General features: G+C 41.1%; 1 protein-coding gene across 1 annotated transcript in view; it reads left to right on the top strand.

The window, feature by feature from the left end:
- The window catches only part of eIF2A (eukaryotic translation initiation factor 2A), a 33,152-nt gene extending 18,120 nt beyond the window's left edge, over positions 1–15,032 (top strand). Inside the window, exons 9-17 of the mRNA XM_084594975.1 lie at positions 1,598–1,714; positions 4,446–4,514; positions 5,162–5,263; positions 6,652–6,826; positions 8,801–8,964; positions 9,858–10,033; positions 10,227–10,349; positions 10,423–10,488; positions 14,932–15,032. Coding sequence (XP_084451101.1) covers positions 1,598–1,714; positions 4,446–4,514; positions 5,162–5,263; positions 6,652–6,826; positions 8,801–8,964; positions 9,858–10,033; positions 10,227–10,349; positions 10,423–10,488; positions 14,932–14,994 — 1,055 coding nt within the window. The 3' untranslated portion in view covers positions 14,995–15,032. The remainder of the gene's footprint in view (positions 1–1,597; positions 1,715–4,445; positions 4,515–5,161; positions 5,264–6,651; positions 6,827–8,800; positions 8,965–9,857; positions 10,034–10,226; positions 10,350–10,422; positions 10,489–14,931) is intronic.
- Positions 15,033–15,269: the final 237 nt, after the last annotated feature.

Here is a 15,269-nt window from a genome sequence, read left to right as displayed (position 1 = left end):
GTGAACATGATTAGACTTTTGCCTTGCGTGTATATGTAAATTTTACATTATACTATTTACCTGCAGAAGAAATTGCATGCATCACCGTCTTGGTATTGGGAAGTAGCCAGAATTTTGTTTTGCCCATATACACGGGTTGTGCGCGACACAGTGCACGGGGTGTACCAAAGTGTACTGCAGTGAAATACATTTCATGTTTACATTTGTCTGGTTAAGATTTTAGCTTTTGTTTTTTTTTTTTACAAGCCATTTAAGCTATTCTGGTTTTGATCATTCTTAGGGACAGAACTAGAAAATGTAATGACAGGCCTAGCATTGACATTCACAGCTTTATTTTCTTGTAGAAAGCAGTCCCCATAGTTTTAGAAGACAGAAGCGCCATGTGACCACATCCTGAGAAATTTAAAATTTGATAGGCTGAAAATCAATAGGTTTAAAATAAGGCTCTTACGTTCAGAGGAAACTAAATAAACATGTGCATACCCAAAATGCATAGAGCCAAGGGCACATCGCTAAGCTGCGGACAAATTTACTGTGATTGTATCATAACAGAAGTGCTAGAGTCAACCCACTGTCGCCAAAGCAGTGGCAGGCATTTGCAACAAAGGAGGCAGGAAAATTGTTTTGGTGGTTTTATGGTATGACTCTATTTCATTAAAAAAAAAAAAAAAAAAAAACATTTCGACTGCTATTGCTGGTTTACGTGCGTAATTTTTTGTTATCGTTCTTTTTTGCAGTTGTTGCTTTCTTTCAATTTTTATTGTTTTACCATTTTAGGTTCACATTTCATGCCCTTACACTGTTGTTGCTATGACATACTTTTAGTGAATTGATTCGCAACCTAACGACACACCTTGCAGAGATATGTGGCCTTGTTGTAATAAAATATTTTGTAGTCGGCAGTAGTTCTGTTGTTCACAGATTTCTTCATTGTCCATTGTCCTTTTTTTCTTTTTTTTTTTTTGCACTGCTGTAAAATTTCGATTAGCCCGCACAAAATTTTTAATTAATTACTGTCAAACACTTTATGAGCTACGGGGTGGAGAATTGGTGCTTTGCTTTCGTATTTACAAATGTCTTTTGCGATGTTCTACGTGCGTTTATAACAAAAGTTCTTTTTAGTATGGTATAGACTTTTTCATCGTGAGAGGGAAATGTCGAAAAGCCTCCTGTCTGGACTGCAGAAAAACCGGTTCGGCTTCAGCTTCCACCGTGCTAGCAACAAGCGCAAAATGCAGCCCAGCAAGCATTATGGCGGTGCCCAGCGACCACTTATTGAAAAGGTGTATATAGTTGCTGATGTAACATGGAATCTGTTATCAATAATTGGTCTAAAATTACCCGTGAGGTTATTTAGATCGCTGTAAATATCTTTCAATGCAAAAGTAAGGATCAAGCTGTCATGTAATACAATGGACTCTGTTCGTTGCTACACAGGTCATTGAGGTGGGACAGGGGTAGTAAGCATTGTCCAAGGCTCTTTACACTGCGCATGAATCATGCTGGCTGCTGATGTGCGAATTTTTTTTTTGTAAAGTTTTGTATTATATTCTGGCTGAGTTGTAAATATTATTTTTATTTACATGGTCGTTACCAGGCACCGGAGTGCTGCTGCTCACCAGCACCGAAGTGGACAAGACGGGGGGCTCGTATTATGGAGACCAGGGACTACATTTCCTTCGCACCAATGGAGACACAGCCATGGTGAAACGAGGCAAGTATGTGCGATTGCATATGCATGCTGTGGCTCACCTTTTTTTTTGGCACCGTGCTTGCTTTCGTTATTCGGACACTGTGCGTGACGGATGAATTTTGCGTCGAATTCAGTGAGCACTTCTCTTCCTTTGACTTCAGTATTTGGTCAGTGGCAGTGATTGCTTGCTTTTGAGATGAAGACAGTTTTACTAGTACTGTTCCAACATGACGACCTCCGTGGCATCCTTTATAGTGCGATATGGTATGGTAGCAGTGAGGACCTCTCACAAGCACTGGCGTTTTTGTGTGGAGAGACATCGCTGCACAAAGAAGAAATGGCACGTGACCAGCGCGCAGTTCTGGTGCATTGAAAGAAGCGCATGGATGATGGCGAGGGAAACTCAGCAGCGCCAATCAGTGCCCAAAGCAATGCATTGCAAGGTTTGGTTGGGCAACTGATGAGTAGCCAAAAACTGGCGTCCCCATAGGATATGCGAAGCTCAACAATCTGAAGTCTGAACTGTGCGGTCAGACTGTTGTTGAGGATGGGGCCGTTCGTTTGTTGTCATGCCTGAAATTGTCCGCAGATCAGAGGAGTGCGGGAAACACTGCTGCTTGCAATCCAGATTTAAGTAAAGCTATTTTGAAAAACTCTTGCCACACCAGTCACAGCTGGCCTAATTTTGGCAGCTCATTTGATTCAATTGGTCGGACACTTGTAGCATTTAGTTGGTATCGGATGCCATGGACATACACGAGTGTTGGCTAGCTTTGCAACAGCAGTTTGAACTATCCAGAATTTCAAATAATGGGGTTTATGAAATCGGTGAGCTTTTATTGTGTAATGAAGAAAGTTTTGCTGGCCACAGGTAACTGAGCAGCTATGAGGTACATTGCTTTGAAAGGCTGTGGACTAATTTTGACTCATGCAAATTTCCATGCACAGAGTTTGGCTTTATACCTCCTTTGAAGTATGACTATTTGAGCCTATGTGGCAGCTGTAATACGGAGCTGAAAGCACTAATAGTTAGTCTATGGGCACAGCAAGCAAATTACACTTGAGCAAGTAGGTTTGCGTGGCTTGACAGTTCATGCCTTAATGATGCATGCTGTTTCTCCAGTTCACCCTTGAACATGGAAATCTGTGAGCTGGATGTCGTACACTTTGGGAGCTCTCAAGACAGATGATGCATAGTTCTTTAGGATATTATGGATACATAGATTACAGATTTTTATTTTTTCTTACCCTCATGCGAGTTTCTTGTATGTAGACCTGTTTCTAGTAGCAGATGTATGAATGTGAAACTTTGGATTGTATTTTTACTGTACAGAATGGCAAGCTGTACCTTAGAACCACAAATGAAGACGGAATGAACACTGGAAATGTTCAGTATAACTTGTTCTTTCTCTCCTCTTAGATATTTTGATTTACTTCCAACCTATTTGTTGCACTCGGCAGACCTAAAAACATGGTCCGAATCTGAGAAACCCTTAAACTTGAAAAAAAAAAAATCCACTTTGGAGAAAATAAATTCCGTGTTTCTTCTTGGTAACCAACATATTAAATTGTGCTTGAGGCAGAGTCACATTTTTGTCACCTCTGGATCATTTTCACTGTCTATACTAGAATGTGTGACGCGGCCGCAAATTATGTCGCGAATGTGCCGCAGTGCCCTTGCCACTCCTCTTGCAAAACAACAACAGATAACTTTTCGTGGCGACAATGATCACGAAGACTAAGTGGGTACCCAAAGAACAAACAAACAAGGAGATGCCTTCACATTAATAAAATAAAAAAAGTTTAATTACTGTCATCACCGTGAAAAGCTTGTCTGCATTCTATGTTAGAGGCATAATTCTCAGCATGAATGCCATCAAGAACAGTGTCTGCAGAAGAGTTCTAGTCCTTGATCGTGTCGCTGTTCTTTGTGCAACCTGTTTCATAATTTTTGTATTGAGCCGTGATGTAGCATTTGTGTTGGTGTAACAGATGTGCTGGCCTTCTTGAGGGCACGGACTTAGTAATTGTTAACCTTTGAGTAGTAGACGTTTCTAGATAAATCTCATTCAGTTGTACTCTGCCGTGCACAGTCTTCCATATTTTTACTGGGCCCGCCTTACTATGCAATTTAGAGGCTAACCAATTCAACAGACAGTGACCTTTTTTCTGAAATTTGAATCTTTTTTTGGCATGATTACATTCTTGATGGCTGGAAACACATTTATTCTTTCTTGCATCTTCTGCAAAACATAGGGGAATAGCTGTAACGATTACTGTAAGAAAAATATTTTTTTTTTTTCGAAAAAGTTCAAAATCTATAAATTTGTCCTTATCTTAATATTTCTATATACATCAAAATAAACAGAATTTTGTTGTTGGTTTGTCTATTTTAACCTGCAGTGTCTTCAAATTATCTGTAAAAAAATATATTGATATAACATGTGTAGGAGGTATGGTTTCTCACCACAGTTTTTTGCTGTGCAACTTCTTACTAAAGCTGCAAATATGGGATGGAGGTCACAATGCGAATATACTTTTCAAACAAAGAACAAGCCAGGAGAGCATTGCGGCACAGTCACATAATAGCCTATGATATTTTCTTTGATGATGAAGCACAATGTCTCGTTCCTTTGGCATGGAGCAACCAAGTCCCAATAGTAGTAGTTCTCCTGTGTATGGTCAAAATTTTCCGATTGTACAACATACCAAAAATGGTCACGAATTTTTTTTTTTCTCTTCTTTTTTTCAGGTAAAGATGGTCCCATATACAGTGTGGAGTGGAGTCCTGACTGCGACCATTTTTGTGTTGTCTATGGATGTATCCTTTTACTTTGTGTATACATATATGGAAAAATATGTGTATATATATATATATATATATATGAATAAATTAACAGTAATAATTAGCTATTGGACTAATTTAAGAGATCAGTGTGAAGTAAAATGTACACATGCTTGGTCTAGGCAACTATAAGCCATGCTGTCCTAATGATGTCTTGTAATCAAATCCTTGGGTCATATTATTGGGTACACTGTATTATTATGCACTTGCCACAGGGATGGCTGCACCCAGGGCTCTTTAACGTGCCCTTGAACCTTGAAATGTGGGCTTTTTGCTTTCCAGCTCTGTGTGGCCGCCATGCCAGGGACCGAACCAACTGGCTCTGCACGTGATTGCCATGACCACTGCCACTGGGGCAAAGTTCTGTTGTTTGCTGGGCATTTGGAGTTGGTGATGAAATACAAACATAGTGCAGTACTATGACACACAAAGAGTAAAGTCTAGTGAGATTGAAATGAAAATCTTAATGAAAGCTTAGGTTGCTATCTTATCATAGCAGCACGAAATATTACATTATTGCGCAGTATTTTTTGTGATGGGACAAATGAGAATAGCAAGTCGAAGAAGGGAGTCCTGTGAGATTTCCAAACGTTTCGGTCTTCCTTAACCTGATCTGTATACAGTCATGCCTGCAAAAGCCACCCTGTTCAACCTGAATTGTGACCCCGTGTTTGACATGGGTGCTGGTCCAAGGAACTCTGTCTACTACAACTTGCAAGGAACCCATATCCTTCACTTCACTTCTTGGAATGCAGTTTAATTTGAAGTAATTTCTTTGAATGCTTTTTCAGGCTTGTCTCTGTTGCATTTTGTGTAGCTGCTGGGCAACAGGCAGCATTCGGTCAGGCTTTGGGCCTTTGCTTAGCTATGCTGTGTGCTTGCAGCCTAGCCTGCTTAGTCACCAAAAGTGCCATGGAGATTAGCACAAAAAAAAAATAAAATAAGAAGGGCATCATTCGTAGGCTGTCCTGTGCATGGCAATAACACGAATGTGTGGGATATTCCTATCCCATGGCCAATACTGAATGCGCGTTGACCTTAGGTCTGGCAGCCAAATTCCAAAGCTACTTAAGCGCTAAGGCAACTACAGGCGTCTAAATCCTCAGCTATCCTATGTGGTTGTTGACATTTCTGTGCCTTATGATGCAGCTAACTTGCAAAAGGGTCGATTAAGGCCAGGCTGGCTCAGTCCTGGCCTTATATTGAGTAGCCAAATTCTCGCAGTCACTGAAGCGCCAAGGCAAGTGCAGGCATCCAAGTCTTACTATCTTCTGTGGCTGTTGACCTTCTATACCTTTAAGCCTTATGACAGAGCAGACTTGCTAAAAAGTCAAGATTAAGGCCAGGCTTAGCCTCTGCTTAGTCTTAATGTTTTTAGTGTTGGCAGTACGGTAATGTTTTCCATCTTAAAACATGGTAGCAGTCTGAGTGATAGAGCATACTTTTAATGAAACTGTCTCTGACTCTGCCTTCTTGTGGTATATTCAATTAGTAATAGTAGTGAATATATATATGTGGAGCATGATCTGTTTGGTGTATGTTTATAACTGTTAAATGTATGCAGCGCCAGGCATATACAACTGTTGTGGATGTTACTGCATGTGTATCAGTGAAGAAGTACTCTTCAGTGATCACTGGAATCACTAGTGGTTTTGCATGGATGACATAGTGGAATGAAGTTCGATGTTGCTTCGGGTTATGATGCTTGTTTCCTGCCTTTAGTTGAAGTATTGAAACGTCAATGTTTACACTTCTTTTGGTGCAGTTGTTTCTATTCCGAATGCAGGATTTTGTTGCGGATGCTGTGAACAGCTGTGCTTTTAGAGAATTTTTTACTTGTGCTCTACTGTTTTGTAGTTAAAGGGGGGGGGACTTAATAGCCACCGCGTGTCTCTTTTAATGTGCTTACATGTACTTATGTGCGTGTATACTGTTCTTGGGCTTGTGGTGTTGTGAGCACATTGAGGTGCTCAATGTGATACATGCATACAAAATGCCCCATTTTGATGACTTGTGATTAAAAGGAGGAGGACCTATTTGGGCACACGTTTACATTTTTTCATTGGCTGCATTTCAGTCCGTTGTGCCTTTGTCACCTTAACTCGATGTACACTCCTGATTCTCGCTGGATTTGGGAATTTGCGAGGCAACGTAGAGGTGTGGGATGTGAAGGGTCGCAAGCAGGTCTCCAGGAGCCAGGCTGCCGACTCCACACAGCTCTGCTGGTGTGCGGACGGGGAGCACTACCTGACGGCCACCACTGCTCCCCGGTTGAGGGTGGGCAACGGGTGCGTGACATCTCTCTCTCTGCTTTCCTGGAAATTATCAGTTTCACAGGAATGAGGGAAAGAATTCTCTCACTGTGAGAGGCACAGAACTATAAGGAAATTTTGTATAGGGTGCATATAAGTAGGTTTAACTCACTCAGTGAGAACAACGGAGAAATTGGCAAGGTGTGCGCGTTTATGCTAATGTGGTGCAAAAATACCGAATAACTGGTGGAGATTTCTAGACAACACAGAGCTTGCATCCTGTAAAATTCTGCTTGCTATCTGTGTTTTAGGGTCTGTGTTAACACACTCACATTTGCATTAAGAGCGCTGAGCTGCAATACAAGCCTTTTCTTGCTCAGCTTGAGAAAGCAAACATTTAGGACGTCTTTGCTTGTGTGTGCGCCTTAGCAGCTCCAAAGGGCACACTGACAATGCCCTTGTGTTAACAACAAACTGCGGCTTTCATTAACTGGACTTAACCTCTGAACGCAGTTGATTGGTTTATATGGGGCAGTTAGAGTGGCTTCTAAATTTATACAGTAATTTGGAGACTCAGTGGAGGAAAAGAATACTTGCAATATTAAATAAATGCTCGAATACATACTGGGTGTTGAATCGGAACCAGAACCAAACCGAAAACCAGAACCGAACCGGGATTTTTGCCTGGAACTGGAACCGAACCGAACCCGAATTTTTCTGACATCTTAAAACTGAACCCGAACCACAGCAGATCAGAGGAACTGTTCTGAACTGAAACAAATCGGAGGAGCCGTTCCGAATCGGTTGGCTGTATGGTTCTGACCCATGTTTGCTGGCAACTTACTTTCATTATTTTTTTATATTATCACTGCTTGCAAAGCGTTCTTCTCGCTTATTTCCAAAGTGCCATTGTGCACTGCAAACATCAGAACCATATTTAAAAGTCATCCCTTGCAAAAAGATAAGGAGCACAAAGAAAAATATATTTCCACATGCAAACCACCAATCTCTGTTCATTATAAGTATTTGCAGAAGTCTGCACACCCATGTGGAGCCCATCATACCTAACAAAAATAGCAGCGTACTACTACCTATATGAATTACGTATGAATCGGCTTTTATTGTATACTGGGTGAGTAAAAAAAAATAAATAAATAAAACTGAAAAAGTGGAGTTAAAAAAAATATACCGTTTTTTTTTTTTTTTTTTCTTTTTAACAAGTTCGAATCGATACAGAATATGTCTCTGGAGCTGAAACCAAACCAGAAAAGCGTGAACCTGAACCCAAACCGAACTTGAAAAAATTCCAGTTACAGGCTCTGATTACGTATGGAATTTTGACAAAATGTTAATTGATATCAGGCGTGCATTTCGGCATACTCTGTAAGAGAATGTTATGAAGCTGATTCACTCTCGTACGTCTTACGAAGATTTTAAGCCTATTTGGGATATGAAAGCACAAGCATGTTGCTCTGGTTTCAATGCACTGTTGCATTTGTTTTGGAACTCCACCTGTCAGCAGCACACGGGATAGGTTACATTATCTAAATGCATTTTGCTGTCTCACTGCTTAAAAGTTGCCCAGATTACGTAAATAATTTTCTCACCCGATTTCTTCGCAAACTGTGCTATTCCAGAATAGTTTTTCAGTGTGAGCACTGTCATAGTCCTTGAGGTTGCTGACTTGGATACTTGATCCCTGAACACATTTCTGAGTTAATAACCAAATACCTACCATCTAGCTTCTGAGCCTGATGTTTCAGGTCTACCTCCTCATTGCATTTCAGTCTGGTGATGTGTACAGACGTCCATTTTACCGCTGTCTTGGAATTTTGCTTGTGGCAAAGGGTTGAAACTAATCTTGAGACTTCTGCTGTGAAATATGTTACAGCTTGGGCGTTGTTTTATGAAACAGAGACTGACCGCTTGGGCATTGTTTTATGAAACAGACTGGCAACTTGGGAATTGTTTTGTGAAACAGAGACTGTAAATCGTGTAATTGATTCGCAGGTACAAGGTATGGCACTACTCGGGCAGCCTGCAGCATGAGAACATCTGTCGCGAAGGGGAGGAGCTTTGGGATGTGTTGTGGCAACCATGTCCTGTTGACACCTTCCCAGCCAAGCCAATCTCTTACAAGCAAGTCGGTGGCATTGAGTCATCGCAGCCGCAAGGTCTGTTGTATGCCCTTGTGTAGCATGTTGTCGAAATTGTGGCCTCTTAGAAGTAACAAGGTACCTTGCAGGAAATGCATGTGAAAAAATAATTTCGTCACCCGCCAAGTATGATTGGGTCCATGGTACTTCAGCAGGTCCCATTCTCTTGCTTCTATTCTGTCCCTGAGTGGTGTTCCCAGTTAAATACAGCACGTTGTGCACATCGTCATAGCAGTGCCACTCTGCTATCTGCTGCAGGAAAGCAAAGGAATACTTGCAACTGAGGAGAAAGCTCGAAAGAGTCAAAAGTGTAGTTTGCAGAAATTAAGAATTGAGGCATGAATTTCTTGGAAGCTCTTAGTAACTTAGCTTAGCTTATTTGGAAGCTTCTTTTGAATGAATTCTGCTCTAAATTAAAAGACGTGTTACATGCTACAATGAAAAGAAAAGAAAACTGCGCAATTCTATGAATTTCGAGTGCCACTCTATCAGGAATTATGAACAATTAATTTCATTTATCTTTTGAACTAAATGGCCACTGGAATAATAGTTGCATATTTGAAATCAGTGCAAGAAACTGAATCAGAATACCAGGTTTTATCAAATTTGATCTAAAAATGGGAAAAACAGTTTTAAGAGCCATGTAGCTCTTCTTAATAGTGATAATACAGGTGCGCATTGAATAGTGTAGAGATGAAAAAAAAAAAAAAAAGAAAGCCTTCTTTTTAAATAGTTATTTATTTATTTATTATGCATGAAACCTGTATTTTGCCAACAAAAGAAACCTCAACATGGCCAGAGAGAGCCACACAGGGTTGCCGTCAGCGTTATTTCAACCAGTGCACTCTGTCGTGCTGTGCTTATGAGTAAGACAGTGGACTCATGTGTGTGGTCGTTTTATTGTTTGACAGCGTCGAAACAGGTGTACAGGCCACCTTGTGCCAGGGGACAGCCCGCCTCGTTCAAAGTCAAGGATGACGAGAACTCAGCTGGCGACAAGGCTGCTGACTTGGCACCCAAGTCCAAGACTGCAATCAAAAACCAGAAGAGGAAAGAAGCCAAGAAGGCAAAGAAGGAGAACTCTCAGGCAGGGGGAATTACTTTGACAGTTACTTTGAAAGACCCGGCTCCTTCCCTTAATCTACAGCGATAGTGTGGGCCTTCTACAAAAAGCTCTTATTGAAACAAAAATGCGGCTTAATCTGATGCCCTGGAGTCACATTTATACGTTCTGCAAGGTGGAGTGTGAAATTTAGTAACATTTTTTTTTCATCTTTCAGACAGCGGAGGTCACAGACAAAGCATCGGCAATACAGACAGTTGTCGAAGTTATGGGACAGAACTCAGCAACACAGGAGACAGAGGAAACTAGCAAGGAAAAGAAAATTCGGAATGTGAAGAAGGCAAGTTACACTTTCTAACCTTTATTTTTCTAAAGTTGATCGGCATAATAAGTCTGTTGTCTACTTCGTGCAGAAGCTGGGCCAGATAGCTACACTCAAGGAAGAGCTCCAAGCAGGAAAGAAACTCGAAGCAAATCAGGTAACGTGAAGGGCACTTCTACAGCCTGCATAGTTTTATTCAAACACTACGTACCACTGAGGGTACCCAGTGATGGAGCCAGAGTGCGAGGTGTGAAACTTAAGCCTAAGGAAGCTAAACACAAGTTCGCCTGCTTGCCTCTTTTTGTGGCCATATTTTGTCACTACTTTTGTTCCTTTAACAGTGCAGCACCATTTGTGCTGATAGCCATTTCCACTGTAATCTAATGAAACTATATTTCCATCATTCTTTTTTTGTGAGGATATTGATATTTCCTAGGGTGTAGGAGATCTGTGCAACACGAGTGATACAACTGTCATGCGGGCATGGCTAAATGCATTTCAACTTCCTTCAAACAAGGTAGTCATTATATTGACGGGGATTATATTGACGGGGATGTGCACCATGTCACACGGCAGTCCTTAAGAGGAGGAAGTTTTTATGGAAAGTGGATCCAGCACCTCTCTAGAAAGGTGAAGGGAGCACTCCCCTTTCAAATGTGCTTTACTTCCAAATAAGTAAATAGCTTTTTCTCTTAAGTTTAACATGAAAGCGTTAAAGGTTCCGTCCTCCGGGTGGCATCGGTGTTGTGAGCGAAAAATCACGGGCATGACTCTGGCAGGTGGTGTTCGACAAGTGGCATGACTGTGCGCTGACTGCCCACTGGGTTGTGTGATGTCACGAGACCATACAAAAATGGCAGGTGCCTGCGAGATGGGAGTGTGAGATTGGAATCCAGTCCTCCAGGAAGGACCTTTGGATTTCTAGTTTGACATGCTGCCCCAAAGGCCTGCAGGCACGTTTGTACAACTCGGTTAATGCAAGTGCTTTATATCTGTGCTGGGTGGTCTTTCATATAATGCGGTAGTGTATGACCGCATTTTAATGAGTATGTGTGCTATAGTACGAGCAAAAATTAAAGACTAGTGATTCAGCGAGTGGCAGGCCTAGAGGTTGTGTGTGCGGAAAGTGTCCACAGAACCAGAGCCGGCAAATGGAAGCCTCCGACGCTGTCGCATCATATGCTTAAAAGCAGAAATTAACTGCCCTCCAATTTTTCCTTTCGCACCTCTTTCGACTCTTGCCCATCCACATGTTATCAGTGGTGGCTCGACCAGAACCAATTGGTAGGCGTGCAGTTTTTATATATATATATATATATATATATAATTTTATTTTTGCTGTTATTATTTACTGCTATTGTACTAGTTTTTGCTGCATAAAATAACGGTTAAAATAAAATAACAGTTTCTCTGGCCATTACCAACATGCTGAGTGCTGTGCTGAGAATGTGCTTGGTATATTTTTGCAAAAGCCTCGGCTTTTTTAAGAGCATGTCTAGGTGATCGCACTTAGTGATGAAAACAGAAGTGTTAAAAAACATATAAATTGTCTTGAACATGATTCTTTTATGTTTGTTGCCCCTGGCGGCTCCTTTGAGAGAGGATGGGTGACGGGGCTGCAAGTGCTTTGGTGCATAACTCTCTAGCACTCCTTTAGGTCGAGGAAGCCGTGGGAATTTGGTTGAGTTACAACCAGAGCACAAGTTATTCCTTGGTTGTGTTGTACTGCTTTCTCTTTAATACATTATACTTAAAGAACCAGATCACTCGGGCTGTAACCTGCCAGAGGAATGGTGAAATTGGATGCTCAGATTTGGTTTAAGTGCCTGGTTGGTGTGCTTGACTGAAAAAAGCACAAGGGCCTGACAGCGTCAGCATGGTTTGTAAGTAGATCTGATGTTTGACCAGGCATATCATTAGGGAAATACTATAACTTCGATATCATTCCTTTCATTTCATTTATTAATACTGTCAGCCACCATAAGTAAAAGGAGCAGAAAATACAAAACGAAAAAAAAAAATGAGAACGCAATGAAAGCCAATAATCAATCAAAAATCATCTCTGAATACACACACAAACAAAGCAAAAATGCATCACACAGAAATGAAATGAATGATGTCAAAGTACTCTTGCTAGCTTTCTTCATTAGACGTTTGACGTACTGCTTGCAAATTATTAAATGAAAATACTGCAGGAATGCACCTGCCTTTCCTGTCCTTGAAACCTTCTCCTCCTCATACTAGTACTAGGTGTCACCACACACAAGGGCTCAGGTATTCATTCAGCTTGTGCATTGATTGGCATTTACTGCACTTTTTCCGTCATCATAAATGGCTCCTCAAAGCTCTTAAAGAGCAGCTGCATCACTTTTCGAGAATTTCGCGATATTCAAGGATTCAAATCTACATAGGCTGTAGGTAATGCATGCAAAGTGTTTTTGCGCTAGCATTCAAACTGATGACGTAATCGACGATTAAACGTCGAGCTTCTCCTCAGAGCACTAAAGTTCTGCGGAGAAGTTCAGTGATGACGTCACGGACGGTACTATTTCTGATGTTCGTTGCCTTCGCCCACGTCCTGCTGCACATTTTCTGACGGTGCTAATCAACATTTCTGGGGCTTTGTTTTCGGCAGCCTTGTTTTCATTTCTTCAAACCTAGTGTGCCTACGCAGAAAACGTATCGGTACCGTCAATGACGTCATCATGCGTCTCTGTGCAGTGCGGTGAAGCCTGATAGCTGTGGCGATTTTAATCGCTAATTGCGCCATTGTTTCAAATGCTAACGCCAAGATATTTCGCATGCTTTAAGTACAAGCTATAATCATTCAACCGCTCGAAACTCATCAAAATCTAAAAGCGATGCACCTTCCCTTTAAGTACTATGACTAAGCAAGGAGAGGCAAAGGGCCCAGTTCAGCAGTTACCATGCCTTTCCTAACCCCATGTATTTTTTATATTCCCTTGATCTTGATCTACATCTTTTCATCTTCCTCATAACATTTTCTACCTGTGCAGCCATGTATGTAGTGTATGCTTATGGATGCACAGAACACAAATCACTCTTTCTTTATTCTAGACATTAAAATTAGTCCCTGCATTAAAAACAAAAGTAAAAAGTTAAGGGGCACTTAAGTATTGCAAATGCAATAGCATGGATGTCTGAAGTTGGCTCACCTTGCCTTTCCTCCTCTGTCATTGCTGGTTGCTACATACACAGAGTCTATGCAGTCACTGATACTTCAGCGAGATCTTGGTTACAGTAGACACACGTGGCGTTCATTCTGACTCCATTCTAGCCTGATATGTGAAAGTATGTCAGCACGCATTCATGCACGGCCGCACGACCAGCCATGTTGAATGGTCTCGTGATGTTTTTACACCCTGTTGACCAGACAGCAATCGAACATGCCATGTTACCCTGTGGCGTCGTGTCGTCACAGCTTCGACCATTTCGGGGCTTCTGTGACTAACCGCGTCATTCTTATTTCGCAGTGAGGGCTTTAATGCTGTCGCATTAATAATGCAACTCTGAGAGTTTTGTGATGTGGTAGCAGTGAGTTCTGTTCTCTAGAAGCACTGTCGTACTATAAATATTGCAAAAACGTTTCTTTAGTTGTTTTTTTTTGCCTTATGCCTTGTGTTGCTTCTGAGCACTTTTCTTCAGTTGCCACGTCCACATTTTTTAACTTGACCTGAATTGTATCAAATCTTATCCTGTACAAGGTACAATTTCCACAAATGTGAGAGCAAAATATGTGCTGATGTCTGAACGATATTGTGTAGAAAGATATCAAAGCAGGCATTTGAAACATGGAAATCCGTTTTGTTAATCAATGGGTTAGCATTTTATGGTAATTATGCTATAGCTCCCCTGAGTAGCAATTCTCATTTGCTTATTTTTGCAGGAATGAATGATTAAATATGCATCAATTATCTTGATTTGTTCACATGTTGACTTTATGACAGTAATGTTAAAGGAAGTATATTTGAGGCATTGAACGTAATGTGGAGTCATGACATGGATATATGAGGACCCAAAAGAATTAGCATACTTATTTAGCATGAAAGGCTGGATATTTTGCGTGTGTTTAATCCTGGCGTACCATTTACGAGTCTGATGTTTTGAAAATTTCTCCCCCAGTGGGCTGTGCACGTGAATGTGAATAAGCACTGTTATCAGTCAGTGGCTATTGTTTTGCACTCACCATGCTTTTAACTTGTGTGGAACATTCTTGTGGTGCATTAGGCTAGGCTGACTGAAGTCATCTCAGTACAGCATTCCATTCAGGTACATGGTCTGACAAAAGCTAGGAGTACATTTCACATCATTCTAACTGTGTACACATCCTATGCACTGTAAAATAGAACTTTTGCTGTGCATATGCAGTATCACAGAGACTGCCGTGTGTGTGAGCACTGAATGCCTCGTGACATTACTGGCATCGTTAATACTGCAGTTGCTGAGCGTGCTTCATAGATTGATCTTCAGGCACGCCAAGTAATCAATAGGTTTCTTTTTTTCATGAATCGTTCTGGTAGCAAATTTATTGTGTAAAAGGTTTTAAATGCAAATTTTACTTTTCTTTTTTGGTGCCCAGCTTGAGAAGATAAAGCGGGAGCAGGAACTTCTTGATGAACTACAAGCCCTAGAACTGCAATGATTGCACAATAAAATATTGTCCTTTTCCTTGGCCCTGCAGCACTCTGCTTGAATTCGGTGTGCTTTTTTAATGCGTTAATGCAAAGGCCTGGGTAAGTCGGCTTTTGTGACAGCCATCAGCTCTGCAAAAATGGAACACACTGGAAAATATTCATGTGGTGCTAGAACTGCAGGGACTATAGTAAGTACCTATTTCATTTAGCAACTAAACAGACGCAGAGAAAACCTACTTACTGAAATTTGCCGAGATCATACTTTTGTTCCTTCCTAATGTTT

The sequence above is a fragment of the Amblyomma maculatum genome, chromosome 2 (genome assembly GCF_055883805.1).
Source record: "Amblyomma maculatum isolate TAMU_Amacu chromosome 2, ASM5588380v1, whole genome shotgun sequence".
NCBI classification, from domain to species: Eukaryota; Metazoa; Arthropoda; class Arachnida; order Ixodida; family Ixodidae; genus Amblyomma; species Amblyomma maculatum.
Note: the sequence above shows the minus strand (reverse complement) of the source record. Positions and strands in the feature narration are given on the sequence as shown.